This window comes from Sorghum bicolor, chromosome 1, assembly GCF_000003195.3.
Source record: "Sorghum bicolor cultivar BTx623 chromosome 1, Sorghum_bicolor_NCBIv3, whole genome shotgun sequence".
NCBI classification, from domain to species: domain Eukaryota; kingdom Viridiplantae; phylum Streptophyta; class Magnoliopsida; order Poales; family Poaceae; genus Sorghum; species Sorghum bicolor.
Genome location: NC_012870.2, coordinates 36,445,616 through 36,461,458, shown reverse-complemented (window position 1 = coordinate 36,461,458; position 15,843 = coordinate 36,445,616). Strand labels below are relative to the sequence as shown.

The window sequence follows — 15,843 nt, the reverse complement described above, 5'->3', positions numbered from 1 at the left end:
TCTTTCATTTCAAACTTTGAGGACAAAAATTTATTTGTTTCCTATAGCAGACTGACATCACTACTTGCAAGTAGAATATCATCCACGTACACGATTAGGAAGATGTACTTCCCATTCTTAAACTTTGTATAAACACAATTGTCCTCTACATTATGTTTCAACCCAAAACTTGTTATGGTCTTATCAAACTTCAAATACCATAGTCTTGAAGCTTGTTTTAATCCATAAATGGATTTCTTTAGGCGGCATCCAATTCGCTCTTTTCCTTCTACGACAAAACCTTTTGGTTGTGCCATGTAAACATTCACCTCCAAATCCCCATGTAGGAAAAGCCGTCTTAACATCCATCTGATGTAATTCTAAATCATAATGAGCCACTAGAGCATTATGATCCTGAAGGAATCCTTACATGAGACTGGAGAAAACGTCTCATTGTAATCAATCCCTTCTCTTTGCGTGAAGCCTTCGCCACAAGTCGCGCTTTAAATCTTTCTACATTCCCTTGAGAGTCATATTTGGTTTTGTAGACCCATTTACAGCCTCCTGTTTTGGCACCTTTAGGAATCTCTTCTAAATCCCAAACTCCATTGGAGCTCATGGATTTCATCTCTTCTATCATAGCCTCTAGCCACTTCGATGAGTTGGCGCTACTCATGGCTTCATCATATGAGGTGGGATCACCCTCCATATGAAATTCCTCTGTATTGAAGACTTCATAATCATCTGGGATAGCTGACCTTCTGACTCTTTGAGATCTTCTCGGTGCCTCCATAGTTGGCACTTCTTCTGGTTGGGGCTGTTGTTGCTCCCCCTCGCCTGTGGCATCTGGTTCTTCTGTGGGCTCCTGAAGGACACGTTCCTCATTTTCATCTATTGTTGCCACAGGAGAGTGAGCAATAGTTTCTGGCATCGCAGTGTCTGGCACTGTCTGTGCATTCACAACGGGTAATTCAAAAAATGGCTGTTGAATCATCAGAGTGGGTGCATACACCCGCTTCTCTTCAAGATCAATCTTTCGAGCTACCACGCTCCCCTTGATCAGCTCATCCTCTAAAAATACGGTGTGTCTCATTTCTACAAACTTTGTATATCTGTCTAGAAAGTAGAAACGATAACCCTTTGATTTTTCTGGATAGCCAATAAAATGGCAACTGACTCTTTTGGGATCTAGCTTTCCAATATTTGGGTTAAATACATTAGCCTCAGCTGGGCTCCCCTACACACGCAAGTGGCTTAGTGAGGGTACTCTTCCTATCCACAACTCCTATGGTGTTTTTGGCACCGATTTACTCAGAACTTCGTTTAGAATATGAATGGCAGTTTTTAATGCCTCCATCCACAAACTTAGCGGTAATGTAGAGTAACTTATCATACTTCGCACCATAGCCATCAAGGTACAGTTGCGTCTTTCAGCTACTCCATTCTGCTGAGGCTCGCCCGGTGTAGAATACTGGGCTACTATGCCATGCTCCTGTAAGAACTTTGCAAAAGGTCTAGGAACTTGGCCATAAGTGGTGTGCCGACCATAGTACTCCCCTCCACGGTCGGATCTGACTATCTTAATCTTTAGGTTGTGCTGATTTTCAACTTCAGCCTTAAATACCTTGAACTTATCTAATGCCTCTGTTCTTTCTTTAATTGGATAAATATACCCAAATCAAGAGTAATCATCTGTGAATGTTATGAACGAGTCATAGTCATCCACACTTTTCACAGGAAATGGTCCACAGATGTCCGTGTGGATTATCTCTAAAATCCCTGTGCTTCGTTTGGCATTCTTTTTAATTTTCTTTGCAAATTTTCCTTTAATGCAGTCTATGCATTGATCTAGTTCCGAGAACTCAAGTGGAGGAAAAATTTCATTCTGTACTAATCTCTCTATTCTCCCCCTCGAAATGTGGCCTAAGCGACAATGCCATAATTTCGACGATGCATCTTGAGTTCGCTTTCTTTTTCTATTCTCATTCTCAGACAAGGACGTATTTTCTATAGCATCACATACAGAGTTCACAATTTCACGAAGTGATAATAAATAAAGATCTTGTTGTTGGTATGCAACACAGTCATTATTACAATAAATCTAGCACTTGCCATCACCAAAATGACAAGCATAATTATCATCGTCTAAACGTGACACACTAATCAAATTTCTCTGAAGCGAAGGAACATAAAGGACATCTCTAAGTAAAAGTATAAAGCCACTAGCAAGCTCTAGGGAGACATCACCAATAGCTTCAACATCTGCTCTGACTCCATTCGCCACTCTAATGTGTCTTTCTCTTTTTGCTGTCGTCCTTGTCGAGCTGAACCCCACTTGTTCTGAGTTTCATCAGTAGCCAATCAGGGCATCTTTTCTTGAAGTGTCCTTCTTTCTTGCAGTAGAGACATTGGTTTTGGTTCACTACAAACTGGTTCTGTTGAGGGAGATGCTGCATGGTAGGCTGAGACTGGGTCTGACCCTGGTGCTGGGTGGAAGGCTTGCCCTATTGCTGCATAGGGCCCTTTCCCTTGTTCTTTGAAGGAGAATGGCAAATATTTTTCTTGTTGTCCCTCAAATGGTTGATTGAACCACCATTTGAAGCCTTGATTCTCTCTTCTTCTTGAGCACACATAGCAATGGTCTTTTCTAAGTCCCATGTTTCTGGTTGCATGTTGTAGTTAACAACAAAAGTTTCAAACTCTTTTGGCAATGATGCAAAAACCAAATGAACAAGGAAAGCATCAGTAATGGTGAGATCCTTGAACTTTTTCATCTTAGATGCTAGATGACTCATTCTAAGGATGTGCTGATGCAAAACTGATCTGCAAACACAAAGGGCTAATACCCGATTCAAACGTTAAGGCGTGCCAGCCGATTTGACCATACAATCGACAAAGGTGGTAACTCGAACACTTTGGTCCCGACAACAGCGATGCGCCCGGATGTCACGGCCAAGAGGTGATCACGCAGAACTTGAGAACACGCCGAGCTTAAGTCGATGAATTCCTAAGAACTCGTAATAAAAATAAAATATGACGAAGTCATCGAAAAAGTAGATACTGGAATATGAGTAAAAATTTGTGTTTGATTGATTGATAGATTGTCTCATTACATTGCCCTAGGGTCTATATTTACACCCTGTCCGAAGAGCTAAAACCAGACACGACTAGGTCTCGAATTCCAAACTAAACGGAACCCGTACACAAAACGAATTCTAATAACTAAGGAAAACATAAAACTACTCCCTTGTGACCGACTGGGGCACCGCCATAGATCAATCGACAATCTCCCCGCTTTCCTTCAGAGTCATCGGCAGACCTCCTATTGTGGCCATTGGCAAACACTAATACTAATCATCGGCACGAACACGTCACCACCTCTGGACTTAGTCACATTCAATTGTCTCTTCATTGGCAACCACCTTCATTGGCAACTTCCCAGCAGACTAGCTACCGTTGCCTGATCTGCCGATCTATAGTTTACTAATCCTCAGGTACGTGTCAAAAGATACGTGTCCAAAAACGGCGTTAACACATGCCCCCCAATTTCAGAGTATAAAATCATTAATGCTCCAAAATTCTCTGCAGTAATGATGCCTTTCCACAATTAATTCTCCCAATTTGGTAACCGTTCGTCAAATCCGAACAACCTTGGCCCGATTCTCTTGCATATTTCTCGAATTCCCCAACCTCCCGAACTGAATCTCTCCACTTTATGCGCCCATCGGCAATATTACCGTTAGAGAGAACTGCCGATGGACCGACCAGGAGATCTTGTACAGTGAAATATCTCCAAAATCATGACCGCTTGCTGTCAAATCACCTGCACAATCCCTTGATTACCGTGTGAATAGTTACCATATCCACCTGAATACCCTCGGATTTCACGGATGCGGCAAAGAGATAAGTCAGATTTGCCCCTACCCGATTTGTCCTGTAAATACTTCCTTCTCCGGTACTCCTTCTTCATCTCATCATTCTATAGCCCAAAATCTACTTTCCTGGTGGCGGCATTACCCGAGGATTCCAAGAACTTCAACAAAGGCCTTTCTTCACCAACCCCCAAGTCTTCGATCTTCTTCCCTGCGAGGAGATGGCCATCAACTTTGTTGTTCCTGAGGTCAGCTTACCACCCTTTCTCCTGCACTTTTGCTGTACTCCTGTTCATTCGCAATTCGTCTTACTGAATACTCCTTTTTTCTTTTTGTTCTTCTTTTTATCCTCAAAAACTTCTAGGATTTGGCCGATAAGATCGTTATTCCTACCGATCAACCTCACCTCCAATGTCTTGGCCCGCTAGGAAACCCAGATCCTACCGATTTGATAAACGCAGAGATAAACAGAATCCCCTTTAGAGCCGAAAACTTCTCCCTAGATCTATGGAAAGATGCCTTCCTTTCCTGGCCCAGTCCTACCAAGGGATGGAAGGATTAGTTTTTGAGAGTTAGCCATTCAAATGAGGTTCAATGGGGCGAGTGGAATTTAGACCAGTGTATTAGATTGTCTCTCACCGATATGGAAAGGAATGAATCACTGCTAATTGCTGCTTCATACTTCTGGTCAGACACGCTCAATGCTTTTGTGTTTGGCCACGGCCCTACTTCTCCTACACTTGCTGATGTACTCATGCTCACCAGCTTAGACATATCCACTGCCAATAACAGCCATCTATTTGACACCAAACCCAGTGTTAAGGTAGAAACTCGTGCTATCGGCGGTTGGTCTAGGTACATTCAGAAGTACCAAAAACAGGACCCGTCAGTGCAAAAGAACAGACCACTTTCCTGAATATGTGGCTGGATAAGTTTGTATTCTGTGGTCGATCGGCAGGACCAACTTCTGTTTATCTATCGGCAGCAGAAAGACTAGCCAATGGTGGCCGATTTCCTCTTGGCCGATACCTACTTGGTTCTGCCTATCACCTTCTCCATCAGGTAGCTAAGAAACTTCTGCTCGGTCAACCCATCGGCAACTTAGGGGGTCCTTGGTGGTTTATCAACATGTGGCTTAGTCTCCACATGCACAAACGCCTCGAATTCGACCTCTTTGCACAGCGCTTCCTGAGGGACATAGCAGAGGATTAAGAATTGGATGAAGAAGAATCGGCAACTCGTTCCCCCTTAAACTTTGGCGAAGCTGCCATAGTCTTACTTGGCACTGGTGGTAACGAAGCCAAATTAGCCGATTCTTTCAGACTCTCTATGAATGTTTGACCAGAGAACAGCGGGCATGGATGCCTTATGAAGATCCAGACACTAGATTTCCTCTGACCTTCTATCCCTTCAATGATGCTCTCAACAAGGATCGTGATGTGATGATGGCAATTATCACTCCAAGAGCCATACCAGTGAACTTCTTTGGTAGTGGGAAAGCTTCCAATCTGACCTATGAGTTTTATAACCCATCGGCACTAGCTCGCCAACTGGCTTTCGGCTAACTGCCGATTGCACTTTGCTACGCCGATGTGGTGAAGCCGAGGGAAACCATCACCAGCAATCTTGAATGGATCAGGATAGCTCAACTTCTGCCAAACGCCGATACAGATCTCGATCTATCGGCTTGGATCCCAGCGCTCTTCATTACTCAGGCATACAAACAGTGGTGGGAAGAGTGGAAAGAGCATCTGTTCTGTAGATCAGCCCTCACATATCATGGCATGATCGACCCCAAATACATGATCCCCGATAATACTGTAAGCACTTTAACCGATGTTTCAATCCTTTCACTCTCATTGTCTATCGGTAACTTACTTTCTTTGTTTTATACAGGTCTATGATACGCCACCATTAGTTAGTAGAAGTGGCAGGCCGATCGAACTCCTTCCATCGTGCCAGATCTCTTTGATCGGCAACAAAGCTCCAAGCTTGGCTGCTTTAATGCACCGGGTTGTGCGTCTCAAGAAAATCACCACCAAGCGAACGAAAACATCCCCATCGTTAGCTGCCACCGCTTTGGCACAAGCTTTCAAGGTAAATTCTTGAATTCCTCAACTTATACCGATTCCATTCTTACATTCACACAATTTTTCAGGACACATTGGCTAGCATGGGAACTTCATCGGTAACTTTTATTATTTCAATCAGAACCTCATCAATACCCTGTTACACTTGTACTCACAAAACTTTCATTGTTGTATCAGCACACTGGCAAATCGGCAAAGACCAGAAGTACGACTGCCGATGCCCCTAGTCCAGCCAACCAAAGAGAAAAGGTCCCAAGAGTACCAGATTACAAGCGAAGCGCCAGAGAGCAGCAACGCCTCCCCCTCCTTCAAGGTCATCGATCCCGGTGGAATCATCCCCCTCTTCTCTAGAAGCCCAGATACAACAAGCACCGTCTCCTCCTCAGCAAGAAGAACCCCAACCAGAAGAATTTCAGCCAGAAGAAACATCGGCTGATGTACACGAGCAGACTGCCGATCCAACAAGCTTAATCATAGCATCGGTGGTCTCCTCGATTTAGACAAGTACTGCACCCCCTCAAGGTAACATACTCTCTATGAAATTATTGCCGATGAACCTACTTCTCTTTTTTATAATTACCTCTATTAATTTTCAGCTGACATTGTACCATCGGCAACTCAAGCCAATCAACCCATAGTGCCATCAGCCTCAACTAGCCAGAGGCGAGAAATCGCTCTGAAGCAAGTAAGTTATTTGATTATCATTCTGTATTTTACTAGTATTCCATCATCAAATAACTCATCTCCTGTCCTCTTTCAGGAACAAGATTCTCCTGACAGCCTGTTCTCCTTCGCTATTGAAATTTCTGATGACGAAGGCGAAGAAGCAAGTTCTTCCCAAGCGATTGGGATCTCATCGGCAGAGATCAGAGCAAAGCTGGAGGATCTGTTAGCCCTGCTTCATCAAGATACAGCGCAATTGGTCGATGACACCGATCGAGCCAAGGCTCTGTTTAAGGCTCTCAGAGGTCAAATCCCTGCCAATGCCGAGGAGATTCTTTTTCAGGCTGCACACTTAGAGAGTCATCACCTGCAGTACCAAAAGGCCGCTCAGCGCCTTGCCGATAGAGCCACTTATGCCTAGCTCTCAGAGGAGGTGATGAAAGTGAAGCATCTTGCCGATGAAAAGCATAAGAGCCTCGGCATTCTAAAATCCTCTGGAGATACACTGAAATAGAAGATCTCTGACCTATCTGCAAAGAGGGAAGCTCTGCTAGCGGAACATAAGCAAGTAGAAGAAGCTTTGTCCCAAGCTCAACAGGAAGAAAGCCAGTTGCCCGAGATAATCAAGACCCTTGAACAAGAGCGAAACGTCCAAGCCCGCAAGGCACTGCAGATGAAGAAGAAACAGAAGCCAGTGGAGGGCTCTGCCGATGAAGACATGAAGGAGATAGAAGAAGTCGATCAGATTTGTCTGCGTGCCATATCGACGATCCAGACTCCACTAAACATATGAACTTTTCATCGGTGGTGTGTTTTGCTCTTTTCTTTCAAACATTCCTGATTATTTTGGTCTAGCCGATAGGACTGTTATCGGCACCCTTTTAAAACAATGAATCCAGCCTCAGATACACTTTGATCCAGCCGATAGGAATGTTATCGACACTTAAACTTTCATGCATCAATCCATATGCTAGGATAATATTTCTTTAAATATTTGCCATTCAATGCCCTAGGAAATTCAACTCCTTTGAGAGTTTCTAAAATATAGGCATTGCCAGGAGCAGATCGATTTATACGAAAGGGACCCTCCCAATTGGGTGACCACTTCCCAAATTTTGAACTTTTAGCCCCGATCGGTAAGATTAGTTTCCATACTAAGTCTCCATCGGCAAACTCCTTAGCCTTTACCTTCTTATCATACCATCTGGCAACTCTTTTTTTATTTTCTTCTATACTCATCAAAGCCCTCAGCCGATGCCCTGCCAAATCATCCAACTCGTCTTTCATCAAGGTAGCATAGTCATCGGCAGTCAGCTGATCTTGAAAAGATAGTCGCCTAGATCCGGTTTTAATCTCCCATGGCAATACAGCATCGTGTCCATATACCAACTGATAAGGCGAAACTTTGGTCGACCCATGACAAGCCATCCGATATGACCACAAAGCTTCATTCAACAACGTATGCCATCTCCTAGGATTTTCTTCAATCTTCCGTTTGATGAGCTTAATAATTCCTTTGTTAGATGCTTCGGCCTATCCATTGGCTTGAGCAAAATAAGGAGAAGAATTCAACACTTTAATCCCCATACCGATTGCAAATTTATCAAACTCTCCTGATGTAAACATAGTACCGTGAGCGGTAGTAATCGTTTGAGGAATACCAAATCGGTAAATAATATGCTCTTTCACAAAATCAATCATATTGGCCGATGTAACCTTTTTCAAAGGAATAGCCTCAACCCACTTGGTGAAATAATCAGTGGCAACCAAGATAAACTTATGCCCTTTGCTTGATGGTGGGTAAATCTGGCCGATTAGATCAATAGCCCACCCCCGGAACAGCCAAGGTTTAATAATGGGATTCATGGCCGATGCGGGTGCCCTCTGGACATTACCAAATTTTTGATATCCTTGACCTCCCTTGAAATATTTAAAACAATCTTCAAGTATGGTTGGCCAATAATACTCATTCCTCCTAATCATCCACTTCATCTTAAAGGCCGACTGATGTGCTCCACACACTCCTTCATGGATTTCTCCCATCAAACTTTTAGCTTCATCACCACTTAAGAACTTGAGAAGAACTCCATCAATTGTTCGATAATATAATTCATCCTCGAGGAGCACATACTTGGTAGATTGAAACCGAACATGCCTTTTCAACCTTCTTAGATGGATCCTTTAAATAATCAATGATTTCTTTTCTCCAATCATCGGCACTCACTGCCGATAACGTATTCAATATGGGTTGATATCCCGAGGCACGCTGGGCCAACCGATTAGCCTCTTCATTATGTAGCCGAGGAACATGCTCTAATCGGAAATCTCTGAATTCCCTTAGCAGTTGCATACTCCTTTCGTAATAAGTTACCAGGACTTCGCTTCTGCATTCATAGCTTCCAGCCAATTGATTTATAACCAGCATAGAATCCCCAAAGATTTCAATAGCATCAGCATGAATTTCTTTTAACAACTCCAACCCCTTGATTAAGGCTTCATACTCGGCTTGATTATTGGTTGACGTGGCAACAATTGGCAAAGAGAACTCATACTTCCTTCCCTGAGGGGAAATTAACACTATGTCGATTCCTGCCCCCTGGTCACAAGTGGATCCATCAAAGAGGAGCGTCCAAGGCACAATTTCCAAAGTCTCCACTGCACCGTGATGTTGAGTCAGAAAATCGGCCATAATCTGCCCTTTAACCGCCTTAGCCGATTCGTACCGCAGATCGAATTCCGACAGTGCCAAAATCCACTTACCGATTCTGCCACTCATAATCAGCATAGATAGCATATATCAGACCACATCATCTTTGCATATAACAGTACATTCGGCTGATAATAAATAGTGCCTCAACTTAATGCATGAGAAATATAGGCATAAACATAATTTTTCAATGGCCGAATACCTGGTCTCAGCATCAATCAATCTTCAGCTTAAATAGTAAATCACACGCTCCTTCCCTTCAAATTCTTGAATCAAAGCTGAACCGATGACCACTCCATCGGTAGATAAATATAATCCGAAGGGCTTTCCTTGCTGAGGTGGAATTAAGACTGGGGGATCTATCAAATAATTCTTGATTTCATCCAGAGCCAACTGTTGCTCTTCTCCCTATATAAATTCTTGATCGGCTTTTAATTTAAGTAAAGGACTAAAAGAACGAATTTTTCTAGATAAGTTGGAAATAAACCGCCTGATAAAATTTACTTTGCCGATCAAAGATTGGAGCTCGGTTTTGTTGGTAGGAGCCACTATTTTGTTGATAGCATCAATAGATCTCCTACTAACTTCAATTCCCCTTTGATGCACCATGAAACCAAGAAATTGCCCTGCCGATACGTCGAATGCACACTTGTTAGGGTTCATCTTTAGGCCATGTTTCCTTGTACATTCTAACACTTTTCGTAGATCGACAAGATGCTTTGTGAAATCTCCAGACTTAACCACCACATCATCAATATAAATCTCCACCAGCTTGTTGATGAACTCATGAAAGATAAAATTCATAAACCTCTGATAGGTAGCACCAGCATTTTTCAAGCCAAAGGTCATGACTATCCATTTAAATAACCCAACATGACCAGGACATCTAAATGCAGTCTTTGAAATATGTTCATCATCCATGAATATCTGATTATACCCTGCATTGCCATCCATAAAGCTAATAACTCGATGTCTAGCTGCAGCATCCACCAGCAAATCGGCAACTGGCATTGGGTAACCATCCATCGGTGTAGCCTTGTTAAGATTTCTAAAATCAATACAAACTCGAAGCTTCCTATTTTTCTTGTAATCTGGGACAACATTGGAAATCCACTCGGCAAACCGACACTGCTGAATAAATTTAGCTTCGATAAGTTTAGTGATTTCAGCCTTAATATCAGAAAGAATATTAGGATTACATCGGCGAGCTGGCTGTTGATGTGGCCGAAATCCAGACTTGTTGGGCAACCGATGTTCAACAATAGATCAGTCTAAACCAGACATCTCGGTATAATCCCAAGAAAAACAATCTTTATATTCCTTTAATAAATCAGTTAACTGCTGCTTACACTCAGAATTTAACCTAGCACTAATAAAAGTGGGCCTTGGTTTATCACCATTACCTATATCTACTTCTACCAAATCATCAGCCGATGTAAGCCCTTGACCTAACTTTCCACAATCGGCGAACCTATGCATTAAAACTCCTCATTAGAACCAACTGCTTAGATCGGTGGAATTTCATAATCGGCAATTCTGAGGAAATCTTTTTCCCAAATCTCCCCTGAGATACACATGGTCCTTTCATAAGTATCTGCTTCTGCCGATGCAATGACATAAGAAGAATCTCCTGGGACAATTTCGATCTTGTCATCTACCCACTGAACCAAGCATTGGTGCATTGTAGACGGGATGCAACAATTGGCTTGAATCCAATCTCTCCCTAGCAGCAGATTATAAGCACCCTTTCCAATGATTACGAAGAAAGTTGTCGGCAAGGTCATGCTGCCGATGGTCAACTCAACGCATATTGCCCCTTTAACCGGAGACACATTCCCTTCAAAGTCCTTTAGCATCATATCAGTCTTGGTCAAATCTTGATCTCCTTTTCCAAGCTTCCGATAGACTGCATATGACATAATATTGATAGCAGCTCCACCGTCCACAAGTATTTTGGTCATCGGCTGCCATCAACCCTTCCTTTGACAAACAAAGCTTTAAGATGCTGCCTTTCATTGTTGGCAGGCTTTTCAAAGAAGCCGTCATCGGATCCATAGCCAACTGAGCTATCTGGTCGGTGAAATCTAGCTCCTCATCATCACGGGACGGCGCAAGAAACTCCATCGGCAACATGAATACCATGTTAACATCTGCCGATGGCCCTTTTCCCTTAGGATCCGGTTGTTGCTGATCTCCAGACTGGCCAGAATTTTCGTCTTTGCTTAGCTCTTCTCGCCTCTCGTGCTGCAACCTTCTCTTCTGTGTCCTAGTCAATCCCTCTGGACACCATGGAGGAAGTTGTGGCTGCCTTGCCTATGGGCGACGACTTTCCCTGGACTCCATCCGATAAGTATTAGCATCCCTGCAAAATATGAACTCATCGGGAACTCGAGCATTCGCCATCTCTTCAAGTTTCTCTTGATTCCTGGGAAAGTATTCAATACAATCACCAAGTCTATCATGCACACTGAGCCTGCCCCCAGCCGATCATGAACTGAAGTCCTCCCCCTGATCGGCCCATCAAATCGCCGATCATCATCTTGATAGTGCCGATCGGGTCTGTCATACCGATCATAACCATTGCATTCAGGGCAGTCTCTAACAGTGGGTAATTTAATGTTCTGCTCCCAACAATGGATAAAGAATGGGCAGTTCCAATGATCCTTGTGCCGATTCCACTCCTGTCGGCGTCTTTCTTCTTCCCGACGATAATCTTCCTGCTGGCGCCGATACCGATCCTCGCGTTGCTGCCAAGTCTCCCGATGCCTTCTATGAGTTATCACAATGCCAGATCGGGGAGGCCTTCCTGAGCTATTTCCTTCCTAGATCAAACCCTTTCCTTTAGCATCGACAGCAGTAATCTGATGCTGAGGATCCACCGATGCACTTCTTTCAACTGCTTCTGACGTCAAGACTTTGGTCTTTCCCTTAGCATCCAACATATTTGTTGGGAAAGGATGTTGATCGATCTTCATCGGCTTGTGAGCTTTGGAATTATCAAACTTGATTCTCCCAGATTCTATAGCCGATTGCAGCTGTTGCCTAAAAACCTTGCACTCATTGGTGCTGTGAGAGGTTGCATTGTGCCACTTGCAATATTTCATCTTCTTTAATTCTTCAGCCGATGGAATCACATGATTAGGCAACAATTTGATTTGCCCTTCCTAAAGTAGAAAGTCAAATATCCTATCGGCCTTGGTGAAGTCAAATGCAAACTTTTCTGGCTCTTTATGCCCAAAAGGGCAAGACATCGGCTTTTTGTTCTTCACCCACTCTGCTAAGCCGATGACTGGCTCCTCATCAGAATCTAAGCTTGCTGCTTCATCGACAAATGATACCTTTTTATTCCATGCTCTCTTAGGCTCAAAAGGCTTAATATCTTGGTCAGAAATCCTTTGCACCAAGTGACTCAGACTTTCGAACTCTTGAGAAGCGTACTTGTCTCTGATATGTGGCAACAGTCCCTGAAAAGCTAAATCGGCAAGCTGCCGATCATCTAGAACCAGACTATAGCATTTATTCTTGACCTCCCGTAACCTTTGCACAAAGCTCTCAACCGATTCATCACTGCGCTGCTTCAATCTGACTAAATCGGTGATCTTCTTTTCATGGACTCCAGAAAAGAAATATTTGTGGAACTGCTTCTCTAAATCGGCCCAAGTGATCACTGAGTTGGGAGGTAATGAAATAAACCAAGTGAAAGCCGATCCAGACAAAGATGACGAGAACAAACGAACCCTCAACTCATCTCTGTTAGCAGCCTCACCACATTGGATGATGAACCTGTTGATGTGCTTCATAGTCGATGTATCATCCTGTCCAGAAAACTTAGTGAAATCTGGTACCTTGTACCGATTTGGAAGTGGGATTAAATCATATGCAGGAGGATACAGTGTCCGATAAGAGTAAGTTTTGACTTTGGGTTTTATCCCAAATTGGTCTCTCATTACTTCAGCTATCTTATCGGCCCAATAAGCATTGGCATCTTGCCGATGAGGCGGTTGTGGATCTGGCGCCTGCTGATATGCTTCCACGTATCGCTGAGGTGCATGATCTGCATGTAACATTGGGTTAACCATCTGACCACCAATCTGCTGACCAAGATTCATCGGCTGGTTGACCAACTCTTGATTCTAAAACCCAAGTTGAACTTGGCCTTGTTGAAACCCTAGAGCCTGATGATTCGGCTGAGGCATCTGTGGAAAGACTAACTGTCCCGTCCATCCACTGTTAGCATTCATTGGCATAAATCCTGCCGATGGCTGGAAATTGGGCATCATCATTGAATTGACATACCCTGGCTGTGTCATAAACCTCTGCTGCATCGGCATTGAATCTGTCGATGCGTTAGGCATCTGGAACGTTGGAGCTTGAGAATTCCTAGTGTAAGGTCTTGCAGTAGTAGTTGTAGTAAACTGGGGACTCCGATTCTTCGGCAGATTTGGAGGTGCCAATGTCATAGGAGCCTTGCCTGTCATATCAGCCACTTGAGACGTTTCAGGAGTCTTCAACATCATCTCTGGGGGCATACCATAACCCCACCAGTTGGGAGGAATAGATCCCGACATTGCCGATGCCAATAGATCTGTGCCAAGCTTGATTTGCCTGTCTGATGTTGATGGATCGGTCGTCATCGATGTAGATTGTGCATTAGTGATTCCTAAGGTACTTGGAGGAGAAGTAACCTCTATACCCGCAGCGGCTGTAGTAGCCGATGGAGCTGTAACCACTGGTGATCCCGGCTGATGATGGGCAGGACCCACATAATTGGGGGCAACTGTCCTTCTTTGAAAGTTCTAGCCACAGCATTGAAAACCGTGTTGGACAGCACACCAGCTTGATTGATCAAGGCACGGTCAATAGCATTATCAACCATGTCTTGAAGTTTACCAGGATTGGCTTCAAAAGTAATATGCCGAGGTGCCGGCAATGCTTCTTTCTGGATTACCTGGCCACTCCTGTTAATACTGAAGGATTTCAAACATTGCTGCTTGTAGTCCTCCATGGCTTTTGCAATAGCTTGCTTCTGCTCATCTCTGAGATTGGCTTCTGTCACAGAGATGACGTTCTCAAAGTCGAACTCGGTATTTGCCATGTCGATCTTGATCTTGAATCTGTCCCACTGGGCGTGCCAAAAGATGTGTTGATGCAAAACTGATCTGCAAACACAAAGGGCTAATACCCGATTCAAACGTTATGGCGTGCCAGCCGATTTGACCTTACAATCGACAAAGGTGGTAACTCGACCACTTTGGTCCCGACAACAGCGATGCGCCCGGATGTCACGGCCAAGAGGTGATCACGCGGAACTTGAGAACACGCCGAGCTTAAGTCGACGAATTCCTAAGAACTCGTAATAAAAAGAAAATATGACGAAGTCATGGAAAAAGTAGATACTGGAATATAAGTAAAAGTTTGTGTTTGATTGATTGATAGATTGTCTCATTACATTGCCCTAGGGTCTATATTTATACCCTGTCCGAAGAGCTACAACCAGACACGACTAGGTCTCGAATTCCAAACTAAACGGAACCCGTACACAAAACGAATTATAATAACTAAGGAAAACATAAAACTACCCCCTTGTGACCGACTGGGGCACCGCCATAGATCAATCGGCAATCTCCACGCTTTCCTTCACAGTCATCGGCAGACCTCCTGTTGTGGCTATCGGCAAACACTAATACTGATCATCGGCACGAACACGTCACCACCTCTGGACTTAGTCACATTCAATTGTCTCTTCATCGGCAACCACCTTCATTGGCAACTTCCCTGCAGACTAGCTACCGTTGCCTCATCTGCCGATCTATACTTTACTAATCCTCAGGTACGTGTCAAAAGATACGTGTCCAAAAACGGCGTCAACAGGATGTTCTCTCTAATACCAGTGCCACCACCAGTATATTTCTGTGAGATCAGTTCTTTGACCATCTCTATTGCATATGTCTTAAACTGCCTCTTTATGGTACCAAGATAATCTTTAACACTGTCAACTACTAGAATCAAATCTGATATGTGAGACTCCATCGTGTTCTGTACAAGCGTTTTACATTTCTTGTTTGCTGATTCCCACTTTTTCTTTTCAAGGTCATAAGACATCTGGATGGGAGCAAACTCTCTTTCTCTTTTCTGCCATGCATCATCTGTCTCATCTGTTGCCCTCACAGGTGCCATGGGCTGGATGGGACGCTCTGTGTTAAGGACCCAGTCCACCTCAGCAAAGGTGAAGGCCATGTCGATCTTTTTCCTGCACTCAACGTAGTTGTCTCCTTTGAGTGGTGGAATGGTTTTGATGAAAGCCATCAACGAGTAAGCTCCTGAAACACAAACCTCTGGGTGAGAACATAAATAATCACAATTGCATGCCTTCGTATCAAGGTTGGTCAAAATTAAAACATACAACTCTTTATGCAATAAAACTATATCATGGTTGGGCAGAAATAGAATTAATGCATAATAATCTTTTAATCACATCATAATACTATCATTAATCAACGTTGGTCAGGATAATAACAATATTATAATAATC

At 43.5% G+C, this 15,843-nt stretch overlaps 1 protein-coding gene across 1 annotated transcript; it reads right to left on the bottom strand.

The window, feature by feature from the left end:
• On the bottom strand, nt 2,484-15,617 carry LOC110431896. Its single transcript, XM_021451669.1, has 2 exons — nt 15,160-15,617; nt 2,484-2,802 (listed from the first exon to the last, which is right to left on the bottom strand). The coding sequence occupies exons 1-2, from the start codon at nt 15,615-15,617 to the stop codon at nt 2,484-2,486; spliced, it is 777 nt and encodes a 258-aa protein (XP_021307344.1).